We start from the raw sequence: 24690 nt of genomic DNA on the forward strand, positions 1-24690 counted from the left end.
ATTCCGTATTTTGTATAGTGGAAACACTTCTGGTTAGCCAACAGATTCATTGGGGCATTCATTTTCTAATTAATTTTGATGCACATTCCAAGACCTTACTTAAAAGATTTGCAATGTGGAAAATGTTCCTAGAGAGTAGTTGTGGGACTGATTTGATATTATATACTCAGTGTGATAGACTCCTACTTTATGGTTGTCACCTATAGGAATTAGCAGTAATTCCTTTTGATAATCTGGCCTTTCACAAAAAATAATGTTGATGGCTAGGGCACCACGCGTTCTCTCACAACGGATTTGTTTATTTAAGAGGAACAGACAACAGACGTACCAGAGATTGTTATTTATAGTAAATGTCTGGAGCTCCTGTCAGTCATATCAATCCCTTTTGATTTATGCTGTTGATGACATGTATAAGAGATTGTAATGTCTGCTTGTTCCCTCTTATTTTTTCTGTCTTGTTCCCTTTTGGTTTCAAAAACATGAATTACAATTTTCAGATTTTAGTTTGTATCATCTTGGTCTTTTTCTTTATGTCCTTAAATGATTTTACCTGATTCACTGTTGATAAAATGAGGCAACCTACTAAATTAAACCTTATATGGATTTTAATTTTATATAAGTAAATGTTAATATTTACCAGAAAGGACCTCTTGCTTCCCAAATTGCCTTTTAATGCCAGCAAGAGAGGAAGTCCATATAACCTTGATTAAGTGGTCTTGCTAATCCTGTCATTATTTTTCCTTTAAGAAATGTTCAGGCTCAGAGAGTCTCCCTGAGAGAAAGTAACTTCTGCCTTTTGTTATTGTGCATTAGACATAGAACATTATTGCAGGGATAAGAAAAAAGGATGACCTTTCATTATAAAGAATTAACACTTTTTTTTCTTAAACAAGTTAGGCTAATAATTCCAGGACAGATGTGAGAATGTTCAATGTTAGGCAGTTTTAATGTCAATAAACTGCCTTCAGAGTTTTAGATGAGAACATGAAATAGTTAATAGTAGTGAATGGCAGGTGTTAATGAATTCCATGAGCACATGAGCAGTGGGTCGCAATGTTCAATTTAGCCAATGCTAGAATGCCCAAAAGTAATGAACCTTTTAAATGGTTTTACATACCCTGCCTAAGAGAGTACTATAAATAAAAAGGTTAGAACACTCAGAATAGCTTGATCTTCATTTGTATTCTTTTGTGTTGGATGTTAAGAGGATGTTAAGAGTAATGGAAATGGAGGTTAAATAATAGACAAACAGTATTGAGTCCTGATACCATCCTGAGTGCAAGCAAATTGACAATTAATAAAACTCCCCTACTATTCATGAAATATGTCACATTTTTTAATTTATTGTGATAACTTAGTGGTAGAGAAATAAACAGGCACCACGTTTTAAAGTTTATTGAAGTTAAACTAATATTTATAGACCAGGTACTACATAGTGCGATTCCAAAACATAGAATCCAGTCTTCCGTACTCAGCTGCCAATGTTAACAATCTCTAATTAGTATTTCACATAAATCTTTATGTGGGAAACAAAGACCATTTACATAAAATAAACAGTCTTCAACAGGAATGTCCACAGATACACTGTATTGTTCTGCCTTAAACTTTCCTTCTCCTGCACGAGTCTAAACATTTTCTAGATGAGAATGCACTGTTGGCAAAAGGACCAAGGAAAACCGTGCACAAAGGATTTCAAATTGCCCGACAAGAAATGCTCTATTGCACTGCATTTTTCATTTCAAATTGATTTATTCTGCCTTTGGTTTTGAAGTGGCCCAGTATGAGATTAAGGGCTTTAATCACGGAAGTCCATTGCTCATGTATATTAGGCCTAGGTGGAAAACAATAGCATCCTCCAGTTTTTTTTTACACTTCTCAAAATATTAACATTGACAGTTTTGCCTATTTTCCTTTAAATATAAATTCAGTTTTATTGTATTTTTGAGTCAAGCCGTTATCAGCTGGGTTTTAGGAGACTTTATAGTGTGAAACTTATGCACCTTACTCCATTTGTTTTATCATATCTATATTCTAGAAGTAATATGTATCTGTTCCAGAGACTTCCATTGCATTTTCAAATTGCAGTATGTTATTGGAGATTTGTTTTTGTTGGATTTTCTGAGAGGTGTATGTAAATAATACAAGTAAATGTAAATAAGTTAAAAAAAGTAAATGAGAAACTTGTGTTTTGGAATTCTATTATTTATAACAAATATGACTTGGCTTTGTGCCGTGCTATTTGTTAAGCTAGGCACTTTTAATCTTTTACTTGTTCTGTTCTGTGATGTACTGTATTTTGCTCTTTTTTCATTTAGAAAGGTAATCTGGGGTGAACTCCTGTATATATTTTGTCATTGATTTTGTCTTTTCCAACCTTAATCTTCACCACACTGACCTAGGAGGACCAAACTAAAACCTTTAGCCCAGGTCATCAGGCTTTTTGGAAGAAAAAATCCACTCAGTCTGTATGATCCTCTTAGAGGCATTCAGAAGGGTTTGTTAAGACAGTGACTCCTTTAGTGGCAGAAGAATGGAAAAACGAAACCACGAGCTGGCGATAGGTTGGCTGTGAAAATGGCATGTTGAAGTTCTTCATGTTGTTTTTTGTGAGCAAGTGAGATTTGAAGATCAAGCTACCAAACCATGCTGAACAAGCTATGCTGTTGTAGCTGCTACCCTGGCTTCTTTCAAGAAAAGGCTGAATGGGATCCTCCAATGAATTAGTGTTTAGTTACCAAACAAGCTAATTTGACTTCCTCCAATTTGTAACCTTTCTTGTGTTCTTTTTTCTTGTAGTGGGCAGTGTTTGGAGATCCCCTTCAGTTTCTTGGGTGGTTCTGAATTCAGCCTGTGAGAGCTGCTTGCTTAAAGCCCTGTTTCTGCACTTTAAGAACTGTGTTTTGAAGGTCTGAAGGCCTGTTGAATTTTGTTGAGCTCTCAGGGGTCAACGCCATATTCATGTCCTGATGCGACTTCCTGTTTCATGTTAGTCAGACAGAACAGAAACAGATGAAGATTTTATTTCAAGAATAGGAAGAGCTGTGCTTGAATCCATGTTATCTGTGGATAGAAACCTGCATTATTTGTTTGTTGCTTCTTATCTCACAATGGATTGGAGGAGTGGAGCCCTTTTTGATTATTCCACTGAGCATGCCAATACCTAGGTGCCATTTGGTTATTAATTACAATGGCTGTATGTAAATCAGGCAAAATTACACAGTTGGCTGCTACATTTGTTACTACTGCGGCTGTACACTCTGTGCTGAATTACAGGGTTTGAAATGGCAGAGTGGTGGGGGTGCAGCAGTATATTGATCCAGGCTTCTGAGTGCTCTGTAAATAAGAGTAATTAAAAGGAGAGCTCTGATCGTGGAAGAGAAACACCGGTACAGATACAGTTGCCCTTGGGGAAAAAAAGCTCCTTTATCTCTTTAATTACCTGGAAAATTGCAAGCTAAATAATACTCTTGATATGCCCTGTATGTGAATCCAGGTTTCTAATTCCACCCCTAATCTGTTTTAATTTGTCTTCACTTTTTTTTCTTTTTCCCAGATGTGTCCTTTTCTACCATGTTGGAATGCCTAAATTTATTGTGTATTGCAAGGCCCCATTCACCACTTCACTAAAGCATTTTCTCTACACTTGTTGCTGTACTGTAGTTCTCCAAGTGTTCTCTTCCTCTTCTGTGAAGGACAGGGGAAAGGTAATTAATATCTTTGGGACCACAGGTCCACTGTTGATAACTTAGTGCTCCTATAAATGCTTCAAATGATCTTTCTATGTCCTGTTCAATCTAACCTATTTAGAACCAGATTAATACCCATTAAAATTCAGGTACATAACTGATGCTGATCTTAATGCATTGGAACAGTCTTGATGTATTTTTGGTATGTACCAAAAGGTTTCCTTTAACCTTTTCAGCTAAGTTCAACAAAATAGTTACAGTAATTATACCAGAATGTGAGTGTACATACATTGGGATCCTAGGAACATTTAAACTAAAAATGCTTACTTTCTGGAGGTTTAGCAGTCAGTCACAATAGACAGATTTCACAGTATATTTCCAGAGGTGTAGAAGATAATCCCTTCTCAATTTATTGTAGATGTTTCCTTATATGGGTGTGGGGATTAAATAATGTAAAGCAGCAAATCTCATGTAACTAGGCTTATATTTTGTTAGTAAACTAAAATCTCAAACAATCCAGTAAAAAAAGCAACTTGCTAGTGCAGTTTAAGGCTTCAGGTAAATACTTAAGATGGGCTGGAATGAAAACGAACAGGTGTGTGGACCTCCAGGATTAGGATGGGAAACTCTTGTCATAGATCAGTGGTTTCTAACACTGGTCCTGGAGAAAAAGTGTCCCTGCTTGTCTTCATTCCAGCTGAACTCTACAGTATATCTCCTATACAGTTCTCCTAATTGATAAGTTAATTGATCTGCGTGCTTGTTTAGAATTTTGTTCATCTTCTTTCTGCAGTCAATCCGAAGTGTCAAAAGTCCCTTCATCAAGTGTACTTTTCCCAACAAATTCAACACAAAGAAATGTACGCATGCTCTCCTCAACCTCTGGCCATTATTTCTGAATGATGAGCTCTTTCTAAACAAATCAATATGAGCAGAGACAGATGGGAATGAACACTGTATCAGAAACTCCCAAACTGAGTAATTTCAAAGAAAATGTGTACATTTTCTTTGAAGCAAAGGTACAAATATGCTGGAGAAAAAGTGAGAAGGGTTGGGAATCTGTGCTGTAGACCATCATTCATGTCTAGCACAATGGTTGTGAGATGGAGACCATTGAAAGAGCCAGAGATTAAAGAAACATAAGTTGCATTCTTATGCTTCAGTTATTAAGCAAATAGCTCATTTAATTCCTTTATCTCAAGGATTTGCTTTGGATACATTTGTATCATTGCTGTTGAAGTTGGCAGACTGTATTAGATTTACTTTAAAAAAAAAAAAAACTTGCTCTAGCGGTTTTACTGACCTTTAGTTTGCAGTGAAGTTTGATTTTTTTTTCTGTTTAAAAAAAAGATTTGAAAAAAAAAGGCATTATATCTGGTGGATGCAAACAACCTTTTCTTGATTTTTAGGTTTAAGGTAAAATGATGAATGATAATGGTCAGATAATGGAGCTAGCTTCAGGACATCCTTATGCAAATGTTTTGAGTAAGAGAACTTTAATATATCTTATAGTTTCTGCACTGATGTGCCTCTGCTGCAGAGTTCTTTTAATTATATTTGGTTTCCTTTCAAAATTTCCATCAAAAGAGAAGCAGTTTGCTTTGTGGTGCATTTAAAATGGGGAAAATAACAAGCTCCTGTTCTCTTTCCATGTCTGTTTTCTTCAGCCCCTTTTGGTGTCTTTTTCTTATTTGTCCTAGTTGGACAGGAACCGAGCGTTTCTGTACCCTGTCACAAGGAGTATTTCACCACTATCAGACCTGGGTTTGCTTTAACAAGCCTATTCTTGTTAAACTGTTTTAATCCTATTTTTCAATGTGCACCCAAGAACTTTGTTTTGAATTGTTGAATGAAAAGTAATGACCATCTAATTAGTGCATTAACTTTGTTTAAGACAGGAAAATAATCTTTTATATCTTTGTAATATTCATCAACATGTTAGAAATGGTACCATGATTTTAATATGAAATGCTTTCAGACTTTGAATAAAAGATAAATTATGTTTGTGGGTTGACGTGTCCACCAGGTTTCTGTAGTTCCTGTTGCATGGCTACCACAGGAGACAGAAGTCAAGCTCCCTGAACCATCAGCAGCGGTCAACCAAATGTGTAAAACTACTCACAGTCTGCTAATGATATACTGTAGCACAGTCTTCAACCAGCAATGTGTGCAGCACGGGGCTCAACTTATCCTTTGAGCAGGTTTCTTCACTGGATGCGTGACTCCGGAGTCACTTCTTTAACAAAGTGTTGTGGTCCATTCCTGCTGTACCAGTTCATGCCATGGCCAATTTGTATATTAAGCACATACGGTGTTGTCAAACCCTCACTTATGGTCTATTGTATTTTGAATCTTTTCAGTTTGTCAAGTTTGCTAATATTGAGGAGGACACCCCTTCCTATCATCGCCGGTACGACTTCTTCGTTTCCCAGTTCAGTGCAATGTGCCACTCCACTCATGAGGATCCTGAGACCAGAACCAAGTGAGTATTCACAAGGAGGAACATACTGTAGATCCTGGCATCCTGCTTTGTGACTGTTCAGCTGATAAGGGTTAACTCCTGCAAGTGCTCTTGGCTGGGTCTGACGTGTACATATATATTACACAGCCCTCCTATTATAATTTGTAGAAAAAACCTACATTTAGAATGTTTAGCTTAATAGTGTTTGGCAAATGGAAGTAACTGGGTCCCCTTGATAGTGGGTCATTTTATAGAACTTAGAGTTTAGCACATGCCTATTATTTTGTCCTAGTTTTTCCTGAAGCATACAGGTCATTATTTTAAAAAGCTTTTTTATTGTTACGATAATAGGTACTTTATGAACATTTTGACACTACTGCATAAACAACACCTTTCTTTTATACTGTATAGCACGCAGACACGGAATTCCCAGACGTAAAGTTGTTCTACATTTGTTAGGAGTCTGTAATTCTTCTGATGTGGCTTGGAGAACGAGAACATTTTTTCCCCTTTAGGTATTACAGTACATCTAAATCGAGCAAAATTAGTCTGGCGAAGTCTGACATGCCAAGTATGTTTTTATTTTATTCAGAACTGAATGTAGCTTTAAATGAGAATGCTTTTTTGAATGTATACAGAGTACTTCCTGCTGTTAACCACAGACACTGTGATTGCTTTTGTTTAAACAGTATTGAACATATTGCTGAAATATCACACCAAAAGTAATTATAAATTTAAATATACATTTTGTGAACAGCTCCATGGAATATTTAATGACAGTACTGTAAGTAATAGATCAATCCTTGGTTTAAAATATCATTTAATAGACAGCAACCCCCCTACACACAACTCGGTTTCATCACACTGGGGCATTTGTTCCAAATTTCTGGTCTGGGCATGGTGCCACCTACTAGTCCACCAGTAGCCTGATTTTCCATAGAGATCTCTTATCAGAGTCTTTTCCTGTCTCTGTCTCACTCTCCTAACATCTGACAAAATCAGGCTCATGGATGGTATTGCTAATAACCCCAGGGCATTCTTTATTCCTGTAATTTCTTATAACTGTAAACCCGTTTTGGAAGATGCTGTGAATTTAAAATCTAAAAGAAAGCCTATTCCTTTTCGTATTAAAGACGTGCTATAGTCAGCTGAACCAAAACCATGGATTAGCACCAAATCTGTGTCACTGATAGTAGATTTTGCATAAAATAATTGTTTTCATTTAGTGATTTGGACATTTTATAGTAATTTAATAAATTTATTACCCCAAAATAATGGGGTATGGATTCTACATTGAGTTGAGTTGCTATCCAGATTCTGGGTAGTTCGGATGGAGGGGTCTTCTGGATTTTGTTCTGTCACTCATCTCAATTGCTGCATCATTGTTTAGTCAAGGTGCCTTAAGAAGTACAGTGCTATAGCTGTACGGGATGGCAAGCTAACTGTGAAACACATTGTCTAAGTAGAACTGGAAACCTAAGCATTGGAACTGCAGTTGCAATGGAAATTGCCAGTAAAACAAAGGCATTAGTCTGTCAGAGAAAATGTATTTTATAGGGCAGCAGGACAGGCAGTCTACATAATCAGTATGCAAGTGGGAACAAGGTAATTGATGTCCAGTTTCTGTTCTCCATTAATCTCCCCAGTATATTAATGAAGAGTGTTAGAATTTATGGACCTAAAAGTTCACGTAATGCATTGGGCTCCTGGAAGAGCAGCACTGAGCCCGATACGTTGTGCAAGCAGAGCACATCTGTTGGTACAAATGAGGGATCTTTTGTGAGATTTTGATTTTTGTGGTTAAACAAGAACCTCCATTGCAAACAGCTGTTCGTCAGATCCATATCACTGACCCCATCCATGAAACCTTTAACCATATACCTGTACATACAGTACACTAGCCATTCACATGGAAATATTCCTGAAGTATTTCTGAAGTTCCTAATGGGGTCTGCTCATAAAATCAAATATGTATCAACTAAAAATTGAAAACATTTTTACAATGATATATGTTTATCTGAGTGTATTTCCTCTTTACTCCTCATTTTTTCTTACTGTAGTACGTATGTAATCTTGCTGACTGTCATTCATTTGTTTACTTTATTGCATTTATCCCTTTGTATTGGCAGCTATCTGTCCCATTTTTTTTCTCAGCAGTATATACCAATGCAGCAATTGATATACAGCATGGAGCTAGCACTCTTGACAAGCTCTAAAGCTTCTGTGAGGCATTACTCTTATTCTGTCAATGAATTCTCATTGTGTTAGCTGATGTTGCTGTGATGCATTTCCTCCCTCTAGTGGAGGGTGTGTTGCAATTTACATACTGATGTTAATTGGATACTGGTGTATCCTCGGAAACAAGCCAAAGGAGAAATGTGTCCTCTTTAAAATTCGTAACCACAATGGAGAAAGCAATTATCAGTTTAATTGTGGCTTACAGATCTGTTCACATTTTTTTTAAATAAAAACAATTAAAGTAGATATGCCTGTCTTTCAGAAATGCTGCTTTATCACCACTGCCTGTGTTACAGTATACATAAGTCTCCTTTATTGACTGGAACCTCTTTTAAGAAACTGCTGCAATGAAATGGAATTTGGAAGAAGTCCAATATGCCCTAATCCAATACCTGGTATATATTTGAATTGACTTCCTATTATATTCTTGACAAAGGAATCTAATCTTGCTAGTGCGAAAACTACTGTAGTAGTCTCATACTTTACTGTGCATCGATTTCCTACTTTTATAACACACCTTAATGGCAATTGAAAAATCATGTAGAAATAAAGGTCTTATTTCTATCTATCTAAACCATGGAAATGTGTTCCCTAGGTGTAAAGCAAAGGATATCTATTGCTTCTTCTAATCATTTACAAGTTTCAACTTTTAAGAATATCTGCAGAGTAAGTAACATTACGGTCTCCCATTGCCCATAAAAAAACATTTTGTGTGTAGTCAGATGCAAAAGGTCATCTGGCTATGTGATATTATAGCAATCATTAGTAAGGAATTCATCCTACTGTACGTGAAATAGTTAATACTGTATCTAGGGCGTTTATTCTAAAATTATTAATTAAGATTACGTTAATTACATATTGCACTCTGCATACTTGATGTGTTCCAAACGTATTTTTATATTTATTTTATTTAAAGGCAATACCACAATTGCAGTGCTGGATTAACACCTGCCATTTTTATCCTTGTAAAAATCAGTCAGTACAATAGCTGTGTGCTGAGTGATTCTTTGAATTAGTGAAGGGGAATTGCTTTGCTATATGGTTCAAATATCCTCCATGTTTCCTCAGAGAGTTCGGACTAATCTTGCATTATCATTAGAAGAGTCGTTGTTTTCTTTCTCTGTCTAGTCTTTAATGAGCTGTTAATTTTCCAGCATTAGCACTGCTTTTACATCATGTTTTACTGCTTAGCTACAGCATATGTCACCTGGCTGTCACTGTGATACACCGTAAAAGTTTAGCAATACTAAATATTGGTTTAAATGTTATGATTTATCTACCTGTTTACAAAATCCTTTTTGGTGAATCGATCTCTTTGGATTGTTGTGCTATGCTGTGACAATGATGTCATCTGTCACAGGTGTGGGCTACCTCTATGGCCAGAGACTACCTGAGGGTTTGGAAGTTGTAGATTTAGCCACAGATACACTATATTATAATATAGGAATAATTCATGACGATTTTGTCATTAATCAATTTAACTCTCACCATTACCCCACCAGCATAAACAGGTTCAAAAATGGAAAGAGAATGGGTTCCGTCAGGAGAGATTAAAAATACATCATTCTGAAATTTGCAGTATGGAAAATGTTATGCTGTAGTTAGTCAATTGAAATCTGTATTTGGGTCTGTTACAATTTAACAGTGAAAAAACCCTTGCAAATGTAAATTGAACCAAATAAAACAAAAATTCTCTATTCTACCGTATGGATACAGTATTTGGGGATTTAGTTTCTATGCTTGATGCTTAAAACTTGGTCAGTTATTTCTGTGCCTAACTTCCCTTTACTTGGTGGAGTAATATTGGACATTAATGAGCTCCAGCTGTTATCCTTCTGGGGTTTTCTCATAGTCAAATGACAGGGGGTCTGATGGCAGTTATGCCAGTGATCTCAAACTTGTTAATGTTGGGGAATTGATAAAAACATTCACTCTGGAAGTCACTCAAAAAGTCTGATATGCTTGTTAGCATCCACTTTTGACACTTCCGAGTATTTAAGCATTGGAAAATGAGTAACCACTTTACTCTTCATTTGATTTGGAAACCACACTAATCTGATTTTGGAGGCTTTGACATTTGAATACAGTTTCTGGATCTCACAAACCCCACTCATCCAGTTAGTAATGCTTATTTCAAGAAAATCATTTCCTTTCCCATGCCATTGTATAAAAATACAAACTTCTCTGAGCTGCCACTCAAACTGCAGCACTTTTCCTAAATTTTATACATTTGTATAAAAAAATTCCTGGTTCTCGGCAAAAATGTCTTCCCTAACTCTCTAGTTCACTTATTTCACTGTTATGTGAATAGCAGGATCGATGTCTAAAACCTTTACGCACAGGAGCCCTTGATATAGTATATAATATCGAGTACAAAAATCATCTTCTTTTACTTTGTCTTCATTCTTTTTACAGGTTTGCAAAACGTCAGCTGGATCACCAAACCTGTGGTCACATTTGCAAGTTTTTTTTCCAGGGAAGCTTCTGAAATTTGAATCAAACAGACTTCATCTCATACAAATCTGATTATTTTGTTCCTTTTACCACTTCCATTGATAACAATTTCTCGCTAATTTCAATTTTTAGGCTCATTTGTCCCACAAAAATCAAGCACTGTGCTGTTTTCTTAATGTCAGTGCTGTCATTGAGAGCTAAGGAAGACATTTTAAGGCATTGTACTTCATTGTTCACCTCAGAGTACCTCAGAGCAACCGCAGCTCACCTCAAAATGTAGCAATCTTGTCAAACCATAACTTGCTTCCTGAACCGCCAACTGTCACAAAAATATTTTTGCTGAGCTTTAATGCTGCAAGATTTTTTCTCGTCCTTCTTTGTTCTTTTCTCACTTGTTAAGTTGACACCATAATTACGATTTTTCATTGTAAAATGATGATCCAGATTATACTTTAGACCACCTCATTCTTTAAAAACCCAACTCTCGCCATCAACTTTTTCTTGCACTGCTAGAAAGTGCACTAGTTCAAATAAGAAAACAGTTGGAGGTTTATCAGCTATACAATACACCATTGTCACTATACGATAAGATTGCTTTATAGGCCACATACAATTTCTTGTATTCGAAATTTGTCTTTTTTCGCATACCCCAACTTGCTCTCCATGAGAGACACAGACAGGGAGAGAAGCTGGGGGTCAGAGCGCAGGGTCAGCCATTAATACGGCGCCCCTGGAGCAGTTGAGGATAAGGGCCTTGCTCAGGAGCCCAATGGAGTAGGATTACCCTGCCGGATACGAACTGGCAACCTTCCAGCCACAGGCGCAGATCCTTAGCCACAGACCCACCGCATCGCACCCGTGTAACGCAATCCACTATGAATAAGAATTCAGTGGACTAAAAGTGTTATGGAGTTGATTAGGCAAAACTTGTCTTAACCTGCCTGGCTGAAGGCTATCCCACTGGCCATAGGATGAGAAGGGTAGGACCCCCGTGCAAGGTGAGGAGTGACCAAAGGTTTGCTGCAAAGGTGTAGATGGGGTGGAGGTGGTGGAGGAGATAGAAAAAGACGTATGCGAGGGATCACGCACAGTACTTGATTGGTTTCATCCTTCCCAAACTTTTCAATTCAATTCAGTTTATTTTTACATAGCGCCCTTCACAACAAGGTTTCCCCGACTTTATAACTATAGATCACAACTACAAATTATAACTTATAACTACATAATTATAACTTTTGTTATAATCTCCTCTATACATTTCATCCAAATGGTGCATCGTGTCTACAATGCTACAACATGCTTTTAGTTAATGAAAAACTGTAAGTACAAGCATCTGTTGCATTTTTTAAAATATTTTGCCGCGGTCAGTAATGGAATATGTGAAGTACTGTTACAACTTAATAAACAGTTGGCAAAAAACAGATGTGGCCATAGGGCCATGTTTTGAATACCATGGTTTATCAGATGATCAGGAAACTCAGTTTTGATTTTTCCTTCTTTTCAGCACAGATTTGGGAAGTTGGTGTAGTTCATGGTCTTGGTATTAATTTTAAAAAAAAGTTACTACCCTAACCTTTTAAACACCTGTTTTTATCTTGGCACAGTGCTTCTTGAGCTGTGGGTGTCGGAGGTCAAGTCTCTCACTGGTGTGTGCTGTTTTTTTGCAGGATACGTGTTGCTGGAATCAAAGGTTTGCAGGGGGTGGTCCGCAAGACGGTGAATGATGAACTGCAGGCAATAATCTGGGAGCCACAGCACATGGACAAGCTTATCCCATCCATGCTGTTCAACATGCAGGAGGCTGAGGACCCTGACAGGTGAGAGGCAACACAGGCGGCTGGAGGGAAGACATTTCCCAAGTGACAATATGCAGTATCTGTTAATATTCGACTAGCTTTTTTATGTGTCAGTATTCCACCTGCAGCATAGAATGATAAAAAATCCTATTGATAAAGTCACAACTACGTCTTTATTTCTTATCTTTAAAAAATGAAGACTTCCATAGAACCATTGATCTGAAATGTTTTTCCAAACATGTTTGTTTTAAACCTCTTAACTGTTGGAGAGATTAACAGTTTGTAATATTTTCACAAGCTGAAAGCTGGTGGACTTCTATAATACATTTGCATACATTAAATGGAACGTTACAATGGTTTCACTCCTGATTAGGTAGCGCTGCATAGTTTTAGAGTGAAAGCGATATGAGATTTTGTTGAAATTTGCCTTTTTTTTGGTGATTTCATTTATTTGATTTGAGAGAAATATTTCTTCGCCGTTTAGTAATAAGTAATAAAATCAGTTCTGCTTTTCATGTTCTAGTTATAGGAGTTCTTGGGTTATGACTTGGGTATACCTGTATTCTTTCATTGTTCCAAAATAATGCCGTTTAGCACTTTGTGATTGCTAACACTGAAAAGTATTCTCACTGATAACTGTAATTGAAATAATTCAACGTCAGCACTTTAGTTAATATTCCATTTTGCACATATTGTCTAACCATGACTCTTCATTCAATTTAACAAAACACACTTAGGCATGTGCAACACGTCAAGCTCTCCAAAAATACCAGAAATATATGTTTTTCCTAGCCTGTGCTTTGCAATCCATCATCTTTGTTAGCAACCTGCTGACTTTTTCTTCTATGACTCACTGGGGGAAAAAGAAAACAAAAACTTTTGTGCAAAGTCTTATAGTATTAATCCCAGTGGTTGTGTCACAATTAAAGGCCGTGTGGAGTAAACTGTCCAACAAAAGAAAGCAATTTCTGCCATGTGTTTCTGAAGGTGAAAATTGATTTCCTTTTTTTAATATATTTGTTTCTCGGCAGACTTTTGTATGAATCATCGGGTTTATTCCGTAGCTTTGCTGACAAGTGCCGCAGTATAGACCTGACAAGAGGCTTGCTCATTGCAGCATACAGTAGCAGCATTCTGCCTTCATGACATTCCACCCACTGCCCCATGCTGCTCTACACAGCTGCCCATCTGGAAACCAGCCTGCTACTCCCCTGTCTATTCGTTCTTACATCTCAGTGTTAATCTCTCATTGTTCAATCAATTGTCTGCTTCGATAGCATTCCACCTCTCCTCTCCAGTTTCCCTGCTAAAATGACTGTGGTGTCATTGAAAAAGATAGCCCGGGTGCCTTTTTGTTTTTGTGTAAACAGAACTGAATGTGCTTCCTGCTAATTATGCACTGACGTACTAATTGATGGAAGCCGATTTGAATAATGAGGAGTGATGAGAAAAACATCGGATCTGTGCTTCAGAGAAATAATTGGGTGGTGCAAGTTTTTCTGTGTTGTAGTTATAGAAGTCATCTTTAACCCCCCGCTAAAGCACTGTTTTTCAAATTGCAGATCTCTGTTGCATCCCAACTGCAGTGTTAAAATAATTAGGCATTTTTGTGGATTTTTGTGGGACAAATGAGCCTAGAGCACCAAGTTTAGCAGTTAAGATCTAAATTTTTGAGTAAAAATATTTTCATTACATATTTATTTTTTTCTTCCAGTACATAAGTATAGTTCCTTTTCAGTGAGATCGGAGAATTGTTTATAATTGCTGATTTAGAAGGGCGCAGAAAAGTATGATTGTTTAAAACAAAGTCGTTTAAGTATAAAAGGAAAGTAAAAAATCATTTAGAATGTGATTTAGATGTACAATTTTCAAAATCACAAGTGGGACCAAGTCATTGATTTTTTGTGTGTGTTACATACCATGATATTTTACTTTCCTTATTTGTATAAAAGTTAAAACTGTTAAACCTGTTGTGGTTTTTACAAGAATGACTTCATGACAATTTAGTATTATCCCTGTCCATTCACACAGTGAGCAGTTCATTAAGTAAAGCTTGTATTCTGTCTCCTACCAGCTTCATATCAATTTAGTCTAGTCTACAGGAGGGTTGAAATTGAATAGAAGACCAACATATCATTTTATTTCTTTTTTGGGTGCGTAGTGATTGTACAGCTGGTGTGATTTGGGTTTAGATTCTGTCAGTAATATCCCTGTCTTTTAAGTTTTGGCCTCAGGAGATAAGACTGTATAAAGAGCTGCTGTAAAGCTGGCTGCACTGGTTCAGAATTTGACAGGGAAATAAAAGCCTTGACTGTCCTTTTTGAAAACACAGAAAGAAAGAGACAGTTTCTGATAGCACAGCAGCAAAGCTTTATTTTTCTTCTGTATGCATCTATAATGATCAAATAGTAGAAGTATTATCTAACTGACAACAGTTTGATACGCAGGAGGCATTCACAATAAATAAGGTTGACAAGTTTCAGAATTTTTTTTTCTTACCAAAAATTTATGACTTTAGATGTCTCTTGCATTGACAAAACACATCCATTTAAGGACCTCATTCGCAAAGCAATTAGGAGTGTGTAAGACAAAGATAAGGGGCTTGTCCCTGGCATTCACAAACCACGAAAAAAAGTGTTTGAAAGACCTGCGTGATGCATGCGGTAAAATGTGCATGTGAATTTATGTTTGGAGTTGTAAATTTTCTTGTGCCCTTTTAATGATGATAATTTATATAATCATGGTTTTCACATATGAAAAAGGTGTGTGTAAGCTGTGTGCACGCTTGCAGAAGTGAAAAGCAGGTTCCTCTTATAAAAAAGCTGCTAAGCAGCACAAGTGGAGGAACAACCATTTGCTTTTAGGATAAAACACCATTTTCAAAGGACAGAGGCAGGAGAAAGGTCCGGAGCCCAAAGGCCAAAGCATGGTGGTGCTCATAATATTTTGAAATAAATATTATTTCAATAAATATTTTAGAATATGTCTGTAGTCTCCAGAAACAACACCTTGCACAGCCTCTCCTTTGCTTTCCAACACATTCTTTGTCCCATCTTTCATGCTGTCTGTGCACATAATCATTACACTTCTACACTTGAAGATAATGGGTGTCTCTTTTGATAAAGAATGTCTTCTCATATGACCTGTATTAATGTGCATGTGCATATTACTTGATAGTGTCTCTACTCGTAATATGCTAATGATTTCCATCACACACATTTACATAATAGACACTTACCTTTATGAATACAGCATATTTTTTATTACATGTGGTACAATACTGCTTACATGTGTCTGTTATTTGTAGACTTTTGCTGAGTAATTGCATATGAAGCCCTGAGAGAGACCACACAGCAAGCGAGCAGCAGGTTCACTAGCTGATTCATTGTTCTAACACAGGTGTCCTCAGCTCCTGTCCTTGACAGCCAGAGGCTGGTCTAGATTTTATTTTGTATGAGCTTTTAATTACATACCAGAATTATTTGCTTAATTGCACACATTTACCCTTTTCCTCGGGGTTGGTATGCAGGTGTTTTTTTGAAGAACCCCGGAGAACCTATGGCCCTTGAGGACCAGAGTTTTAGGATCCTTAAATGCCTTCACTGCAATTTCCATTGCATCCTTAAAATTGCATTCTCATCATTATTATTTCTGATTGTTTCCATCTTACTGTTTTTGGTGGTTTACGTGGTATGTTTAACAGTGTCTCCCAACTGTAAACCTTTATTAGGAAAGTTTCAGCACAATGCCCTCCCCCAAAAAATATTATGCGCATTTACTCTTTCTTCAGGTTTATACCTGCCTTTCATCTGTCTTGATTAAAAAGGATACAGTTTGTCACAAACCTTTGAAATCGGTTGGTAGTTCATAGTCATCATAACAACCTGACAGTTATGCAGTGAAAGAGATGCAGCTTCAAATGGAAATGGGCTCTGAATAAACAAGCAGGCAGATAATCATTATTTGCCTAGGCTGTACATCAATGATATTTTCAAGATGTCTACAAACTTAGGAGAAGTTGTCAAACAGTTCATTTAGTTTTCAGCAAGTTTCACCCAGTTTTGGCATATGAATATTTGAGGAAATATAGCAAGACTATATCCTGCTTTCAGTTCCATTATTATCACTGCCTACCATTACAAACCCACCAGCTCACAATAATAATAAAATGACATCAATAACTAAAGTCATTTTCTCATATATATGTCTTCTGAAACTCAGAGGCTTGTAATATCACTATTCCTTATCCTCAATTTTTAAGGCTCACTTAATTAAAAACAATGAATTTTTCAAAGAAAAATAATGGATTGTGAACTGTGTTTTCACATACCATAATTTTTACAGCTAAATTCAGAGCATTGTGTATGGGCAGGGAGAATGTTTTAAATCACCAAAGAAACACACAGAAGAGAATTCATCTAGTCTGAAGATGCTACTTATGACAGAAAAGTTAAGATACTGTAGTTATGCGGCAGAACTATATGATTCTAGTAAGGCCCATCTTCAGTACCTAATTTTAGAACACCAACATTACTTGAAAATAGAAAGGACAAGGACCTTAAAGTACAGTGGTTCCACATTTATATTAAACTTCTTGGGCTGCTTTCTAATGGCCAGTTTCCGAATCTTTAGGTGCACAAGTAAAAGTGTAGTGTACATACAGTGTATATACGTATTCAACTAATTGTGCATTGGAGAAATTAAAAGAAAATTAGCTGACCAATTTGTGGAACACATGCAGTTCTTCAACAGCAGTAATCATAAATACTGAAGATGATCTTAATCTGTGTATAGCAGGTATAGTGAGTTACAGAAGAGTATAGTGGATTGTAGGACACATGTTTCCCACAGGAATAATGCAGTAGTGAAGTGGTTAGCATTGCTGTATCACAGAACCGGGGCTCTGAGTTCAGTTCCTAGGGTGCTGTCTGCGTGGAGTTTGTATGCTCTTTGTGTGTTCACATAGGTTTTCAGGTGCTCAGGTTTCCTCCCACAGTCTAAAGACATACTGGTAGGTTAATTGGCTTCTGCTACAAATTGGCCCTGGTGTGAGTATGTGAATGTGTCTGTGTGTGCCCCATATTGGACGGATGTCCTGTCCAGGGTCTATCCTGCCTTGCGTCCTCTCCCCATGTGATTGTACTGTATTAGGACATTAGAAAATGGGAGGATGCATGCCTCCCACAAATAGCTCATAATCATGATCAGCTCATGATCTGGGCGCAGAGCACTTCGTAACCACCTGGAACTAACATTCTACTCTGACATCATAACACTATCCTGCACAGCCATTTACATGGGTTTGCTGCAGTTTTGGGTATATTTCCAGCTAAACAGCTGAAGAAAGTCTCAAATGCCATCAACTGTTTTAATCATATAAATCTTCACAACACATTTGCACACAGGGTTAGGGTTAACTATTTTATTTTGGTTAATTTTGAATGCTGCTGTTCAGTGTTTAAACAAGTATAACTGTTCAGATAATTTAGATGTATATACTGTACCAGTTATGTGAGAGATACAATATATATATATCCTGTATATGTCTTCACTTTACCTTAGAAAGCCCAGCAGCAGTTAATAGTGATGGTGTGAGTGGGATTAAAGCCATAGGAAAGACCCAAGGCTACTGTCCCAATGCATTAATATGCAAATTACACATTTTTTGTTGCAGTTACATACAGTCTGTACTGATTTATTTTAAACGGCAAAATCACAGTATTCTACATTTTTTATTCAAATTCATACTCATGTATTTTGCTAGTTGGTCTTGTGATGATAATGATCAGCCTTTACAATTTCATTTTCCAAGCTATGTGCACGCTGTAGCAAAGGAATCTTGTGAACTCTCAAGGTATTCTTCAGTACCAGAGATGTGACAACAGTACTGCGCCCTGTTTTTCAAAAAAAAATCCATCTGTTTTAACAACAAAAAATGCTACATTTTATTTTAATAGTTCACCTTACATTGAAGCATAAAGAATGAGGGGAAAAAAGTGAAAGGATAGCTGTGGTCAAGGGCATTTGATTCTGTTAATTGCTTCTCAGAAAACGATACGTGACTAGAAACCCGAATGTGGATATAAATGTCTGCTAGGGGATGGTTTTATGTCACTAATTGGGCTTGTTACATGTCGCTCTTTGCAAGCAGCGCTATGTGATGGATCAAACAAGTGGATTTTAGAATGACCTTGAGTACATTTTTAATTGCTTAAATATGTTAAATCTTATTCCCTTGTTTTTGATTTCACCTCCAGAGTGTTTTTACTAGATCATATTTTAAGGAATATCTTATTTTCTCACTCATTGTGTGCGTGCACTGTATAACAATTAAGAGGATTAGTTGTGTTTTTTTTTTCATTCTGTTACTTTGCAAAGTAAAGCATCATTAAAATCTGTGTGGGATTGCACCTCTGAATATGTCACTGATTGATAGTTTTAGATTAATTTGCTGTGTGGTGATATTTGTAATGCCTGGTGAGGAGACACAGACATGAGGTGAGTATAACAGATTATTTGTGACATTGGATATTGATCTCACAGCCCATGTCTTTCACGCACCTTAGTGGCCATATCATGCAGTGTCCTTTCATACATCATGGTCTGTTTAACATCTTCGGATTCTGTGGTCATGACTGTGCATTTTGATAGAGCCACTTGCTTTAAAAGTAACCATGCAAGACTATGCAATTGCAGTAGACCATGTGGAAAGGCTAAAGAGCAAGAAAAGGGTTATAGAAAGTACTGTTTATGTTTATGATAAAGCTTTTCATAATCAAGATTTGTTTAATCTTGACCATCATTCTGGAATGATGGATGTTATATTTTTGTATTTAGATTCATTTTTATTTAAAATTTAAATTTTTTTCATGAATGTTTGTTTTGCACTCCCTGTTTTTTTGGCCTACGTTTTTATTATTTCTCTGACTCCTCTGAGTTTTAATTAAATATTTGATCAAGGTCAACAACAGTAAAAAAAGGTCCCCCATAATGTTTTATGTAAACATCTACAGCTTTCTGCTTGAGGAGTAGTAAAACTTTTCCACTAACTCATAAAGCAGTAATTCAGTTAGTTGTATCAAATACATAGTTCACAGTTTCCCATTGGCTGAAGAAGCCTTTTTTAACCTTGCAGCACAAACACTGTCCAGAATTGCATCAGTAATGTTCTGCCTCAAATGGATTCAGGGCTTTGTGTCTGGTTTGAAATTCTCAATTTGTTGCAACCTATAGGTTTATTTATCATCTATCATTTTGTCAGATTTTAAGTCTAGTCTACTTCAACCCAGTAGATCTGCAACACAATATATAGTTATTCATTAATACTGTATGTGTGCAGTACACAATGCACTTCAGGTTGTTTTCTGAAGCTTCTTTGTCACAAAATAGTGTGGAAAGTTAGTACCATGTAATATCTGTGGAGGTCCCAGAGCTTGACTGAAGTATTTAACTCAAAATAGAGGATAACGAAAGATAGGTAGGTATGTAGTGTGGGCAGAAGAAAATTGAATTATCTTCTCTGGAGGAATTGCTGCCTACAGACCATCTGCTCCTGCTTCATGAGGAAGTTATTTGTCATCTAATTGTATCAGACTCAGGCTGTGCAGTAGTTTATTTTGAGCAATCTTTACATGGTTGTAGAATACTTCTTTCAGTTACTTTCTTTTGAAGAATTGGACCTCGGACTGGACCACACAGGGTTAATGTTTGTTCACGATGTTCATCAATTAGATGCCCTGTATTTCCTCTAGACAGGATCTTTAAACCCATTTTCCAAATCTTCCTTTTACCATTTCATAAATAGGGTTATTGTAAATAATGATACTAATTCGTATAAAATGTCACATTAGATGTACTGTATACGAGCTACCTTTAAAGTGTCTTGTTTTTTATTTAAAAATGTTGCATCATCTATCCCATTCTTTTCCTCTAACAAAAACTGTTTGTCTCAGATAGTCAACATATAAGAAATGAGACTTCTCTTTTCAGGATGTGAAAAGGTTCAGCTATTTTAGCCTGCTACTGTATAGTGTGTAGGACTTTCTGGTTACTTTTTGATGGTAAGGTTCCAGATCAGAAAAAATGTTTTTCACAATGTGTTTAACCAACTTCTGCATATTATTCTACAGGAAATCTTACTGGTGCATTTTTACAGTTTTACCATAACATTCTTAACATTTTGTCTGCTATTTGTCTGCTATTTATTGCTTCCCCATATTATCTAAACTATGTAAATGATGTGTCAACATTAACATCTACGTACATCATTGTCTCATTTACAGGAATTTGTAAACGTGTAGTAAGGTCAGCAACTTTTACTTTGTACAGTAATTCTGGTGAAGAGTCAGGAAGATCTTCTGCTGAACTGTGCCCTTGACACTGTGGCCCCACAAAATGTGACACAGTGGAGGATTCCCCAACTAGCTCAATGACAACCCTGTTTTGCTGTCACTTGGCAAATTCTGCACTGTGTTTAGGGTGTTAAGCATACAGCAGGGGATTGTGAGACTACTGCAGTTCAGTATTTTGCTGGTTGAACCATTCTAGGCCCTTCACATTGCTGCATTTGTCTTCAGAGCTTTATTTTGTACAATGAACTTGTCTGATGGCTGTGCAGTTACTGATGTTTTCTAAGGATCTTGGCAGTTGTACCAATCGTACAAGTTTAGTTAAGTGGTGAAAGTGGGCGAAGAGTATCTCCAGAAATCTGTTGCTTATGTGAACGTCGCATCCTTTTTTTTAAATTTACCATTTGCTTTTTTCTGTATTTGTTCCAACTGTTTGGGATTGCCATTTCCTAATAACCTCAGCCGAGTGCCGCATCATCCTTACTAGCAGATGCATATATCCTTCAAAATGTGCCAAGCCATTTTTTTTCCACGCTGCAAGCTCCCAGCACCAATGAGAAACTACATCAAAGGGAAGGCAGATGCATCTCTTGCAATTAACACCTCCAGCTTGCAGGTGTTTGGTAAGCCACAGAGATTGCTGCTGCACTGCAAGCCAAGAAAACATTGCCTGGCTTAAAGCCATCCTGCCCTGGCAGCACTCCTCCTGTATCATGTCACCACTTGGTTCATCTCAGTCACAGCTGGTCAGTGACACAGCCCTGATACAAACAACGTCTGTGAGGTGGTCTTAACTGGATGTTCCAAGTTAGTAAGTTTAAAAGGATACCATTGAAAGAACAATGTGAGGCCGTTTAGATTTAGTTTTCCAAATCCTTCTATGTTGATTTTACCCCCTTCTGTTTTAGAAATTTGGCAGATGTGTTTATTTTTGTTTGGTGTGGTTTTTCATCATCCAGCGATTTGGCTGGCTTATGCTTCTCATATTGTAAAGATGGAGGTGGCGTGTGCACAAATGCATGTCTCATAAGCGTCGCATACCAATGTGCAGGGAGCTTAAATCAAAAGGCTGCAACTCTGATGCCTTTTCTTTCATCTTCTGTATCAGCCCTGGCATAACGTGCTCTGCGCTTTGTGCTCTGCTTCATTAGAGCCGGTCTTCCCACCACTCCCTCGGGCAGAGAGAGAGATGAAAACCCCGCCACCTTGGCAGAGAGCTGTTTCAGAGAGCTGCTGGGACGCGCTGCCTACGGCAACATGAACAACGCTGTGAGACCTGTGTTGGTGTAAGTATACAGCCCGTGGTGAAGAACACAGGGAAACGCATAACACAATCACAAATCCCAATAAAAATCCACATACCTCTTGTTTTTCCTGCAGCCGATACAAATGTCAAAATATTTTGGGGGAGGAACAGCAGCTTATAATGAAAGGCTAGCCCCTTCTCTTTCATGCGTGTTAATACTGTACATACAGTAGGTGTAGCAATACCGAGTGAAGAGCAGCAGTGAAAGTCTATCCCGAGGAAGTGTATTGTGTGCTGCCTTTCCTAGGCTCAGCACAGTTATTCCTCAGCTCTCTAAGCTAGAGCTGTTTCCGTTTGACATTTTGAACTGGGTTTGATGGACTTTGCTGAAACCTGCTTAGCTCAATCTCCAAGGTCGATTTGGTTATTATTCCCGATACCACGTAAGTGACATACTGTATGCAAATAATGCAGATTTAAAGTAATAGTGTTCATTAAAAAATAAGGAGCTAAGTTACTACATAAATCTACAGTTAGAGCCATATTTGCAATATGAATTTCAAGGCAGTTCTGATGAACCCGCAGATGCAAAATTAGTTACACTTGTCATGTCTTGATATTAAATTGGAGCAAGACTAAATTTGAATTTTTGTCCCTGTATAAGTTAATACAGTATGTAGGATGATTTGGGGTAATAAACAGGGTAGAACAGTTGCTAGGAATTAGTGGTTGTTTTGAATTTTACATCTCACACTTTACTGTACATTCCAGCTAAGAAAATTCAGCTATTTAGATAAACCTCACCCTGTCTATGCCGGTAGCTACACTTCATGTTCTGGAGAAGAATAATGTGATCTTAAGCTTTAAAAAGGTGTCATCAGTCTTAAAGAGAGCAGATTTCAGGTTCTTTTGAAAGTCGTTGACTGCTGTTCATTCTGAAATCCTCACTACAGATACAGTAATAATAGAAATTTAACCCAATGACAAACTGAAGGAATATATTTACATGAAATGGCCTGGGTGAAGAAGTCTCCCATTAAGGCAACCTCTGACATTTACTTTTCAGTACTACACAGCATTTTTGGTTTGTTCTCTGGCTTTCCAGGTTATCATATGCAGCATATGCCAAATACATTACAAGTAAAAATAATCTCTTTGAAGACTTCCAAGCAGGATAATACACTTATCCATTTAGTCAATCTTGATGGCTGCCATCTGCAAAATGGCCACAACCTAATATATTAATAAAATACTTTTTTTCTCCTGCCTAAAATTATAATTCATGAAAGGGTTGCCATTTAGCAGCTGTTGCTTATACAGTAGTTAGCATTTTGTGTCTGAAAAATCCTTAAATACAGCCATGATTTTTAGTTAATATACCAAGACTAAAATAGCCTCTGTGTATACTTCACCATGCGTTTCCAGTTCACCCATGCTGCAGTCGCGTTCCTCTGTAAATCCTTAGGCCAGTAATTTATCATCCTTTAAAAACTGAGATGAGAATCGTTCTACAAGTAACTCTATTAAGGAGCAGTGTAGAGGGAATGAATAATTACACACACCTTGTTGCTTTTGTTCTCCAGAATATCAAACTTTTCTAGATAGAGCCAAAAGTCTTTGCAGGTGTTTTTCCACTTACTGCCTTCGTAAAAATATCCTTTAAATGTTCACTGTAGATCTAAAGCTGATTATTGTTCAGAATCTTTATTTTTGTCTAAACATAGCCAAAAACTGGGAAAGTCTCTCCCCCTCCCATCTGACTCCTGGCAAAAGACTCCAGAAGTGAAATTGTGCAGAATTGATGGAAGTATAATGAGGACATTTCGCCATCCACAGAAACTCTCCAAACCTCCACTGTCCTTTCCCCCACCACAGAGAAACAGAGACACTGAAAACTTTGCACAAATAATACTTACAAAAGCCAATATCCAAAAATTCCGGGGTATGGATTACACAGGTGCCCAACAAAGCAGCAACAATCAAACACAAGATTGGTTCCTGCTATTGTGAAAGACCAAGACCAGATCCCACTTTCTGCAAAATCAACTCGTTAAAGCATGATACAGTGTATCTTCTTCTTTGTAATATTGGACAAGGGGAAAAAAACATGTCCCCTGCAATTGCATTTGTGATGCATTTCTTAAGAGTTTAGTCTGTTAGCATAACTCAAGCTATGACTATGCATCAAGATTTGAAACTTAAACATTCCTATTTGTCTCCCAGTGACTGGTTTTAAATGCTGGTGCAAAAACAAATATTTTACTAGGAGTCTTGAGAGGAGACCATTTCAAAATGTAAAAGTGTTTACAAATTATTATTATTAAAAAGCTCAAATGCTTTTTCAGAATGCAAGAGTGATCTTGGAGGCTTTGTAGAATATTGGATAACCTTGTGCTATTAGAATGTTTCTCCGTGTGTGGGCAGTTTGTCATCAAGCTTATTTCAAGATTAAGTTTATTAA

The 24690-nt window shown here is 37.1% G+C and overlaps 1 protein-coding gene across 4 annotated transcripts in view; it reads left to right on the plus strand.

Moving 5' to 3' along the window:
- The window catches only part of efr3a (EFR3 homolog A (S. cerevisiae)), a 137372-nt gene that overhangs the window by 49440 nt on the left and 63242 nt on the right, over positions 1-24690 (plus strand). For all 4 annotated transcript variants that reach the window (XM_088643925.1, XM_088643924.1, XM_088643926.1 and 1 more), the window contains 3 exons: positions 6047-6168; positions 12507-12656; positions 22135-22269. In XM_088643925.1, the coding sequence (XP_088500051.1) occupies positions 6047-6168; positions 12507-12656; positions 22135-22269 (407 nt within the window). The remainder of the gene's footprint in view (positions 1-6046; positions 6169-12506; positions 12657-22134; positions 22270-24690) is intronic.

This window comes from Lepisosteus platostomus, chromosome 8 (genome assembly GCF_059453375.1).
Source record: "Lepisosteus platostomus isolate fLepPlt1 chromosome 8, fLepPlt1.hap1, whole genome shotgun sequence".
Taxonomy (NCBI): Eukaryota; Metazoa; Chordata; class Actinopteri; order Semionotiformes; family Lepisosteidae; genus Lepisosteus; species Lepisosteus platostomus.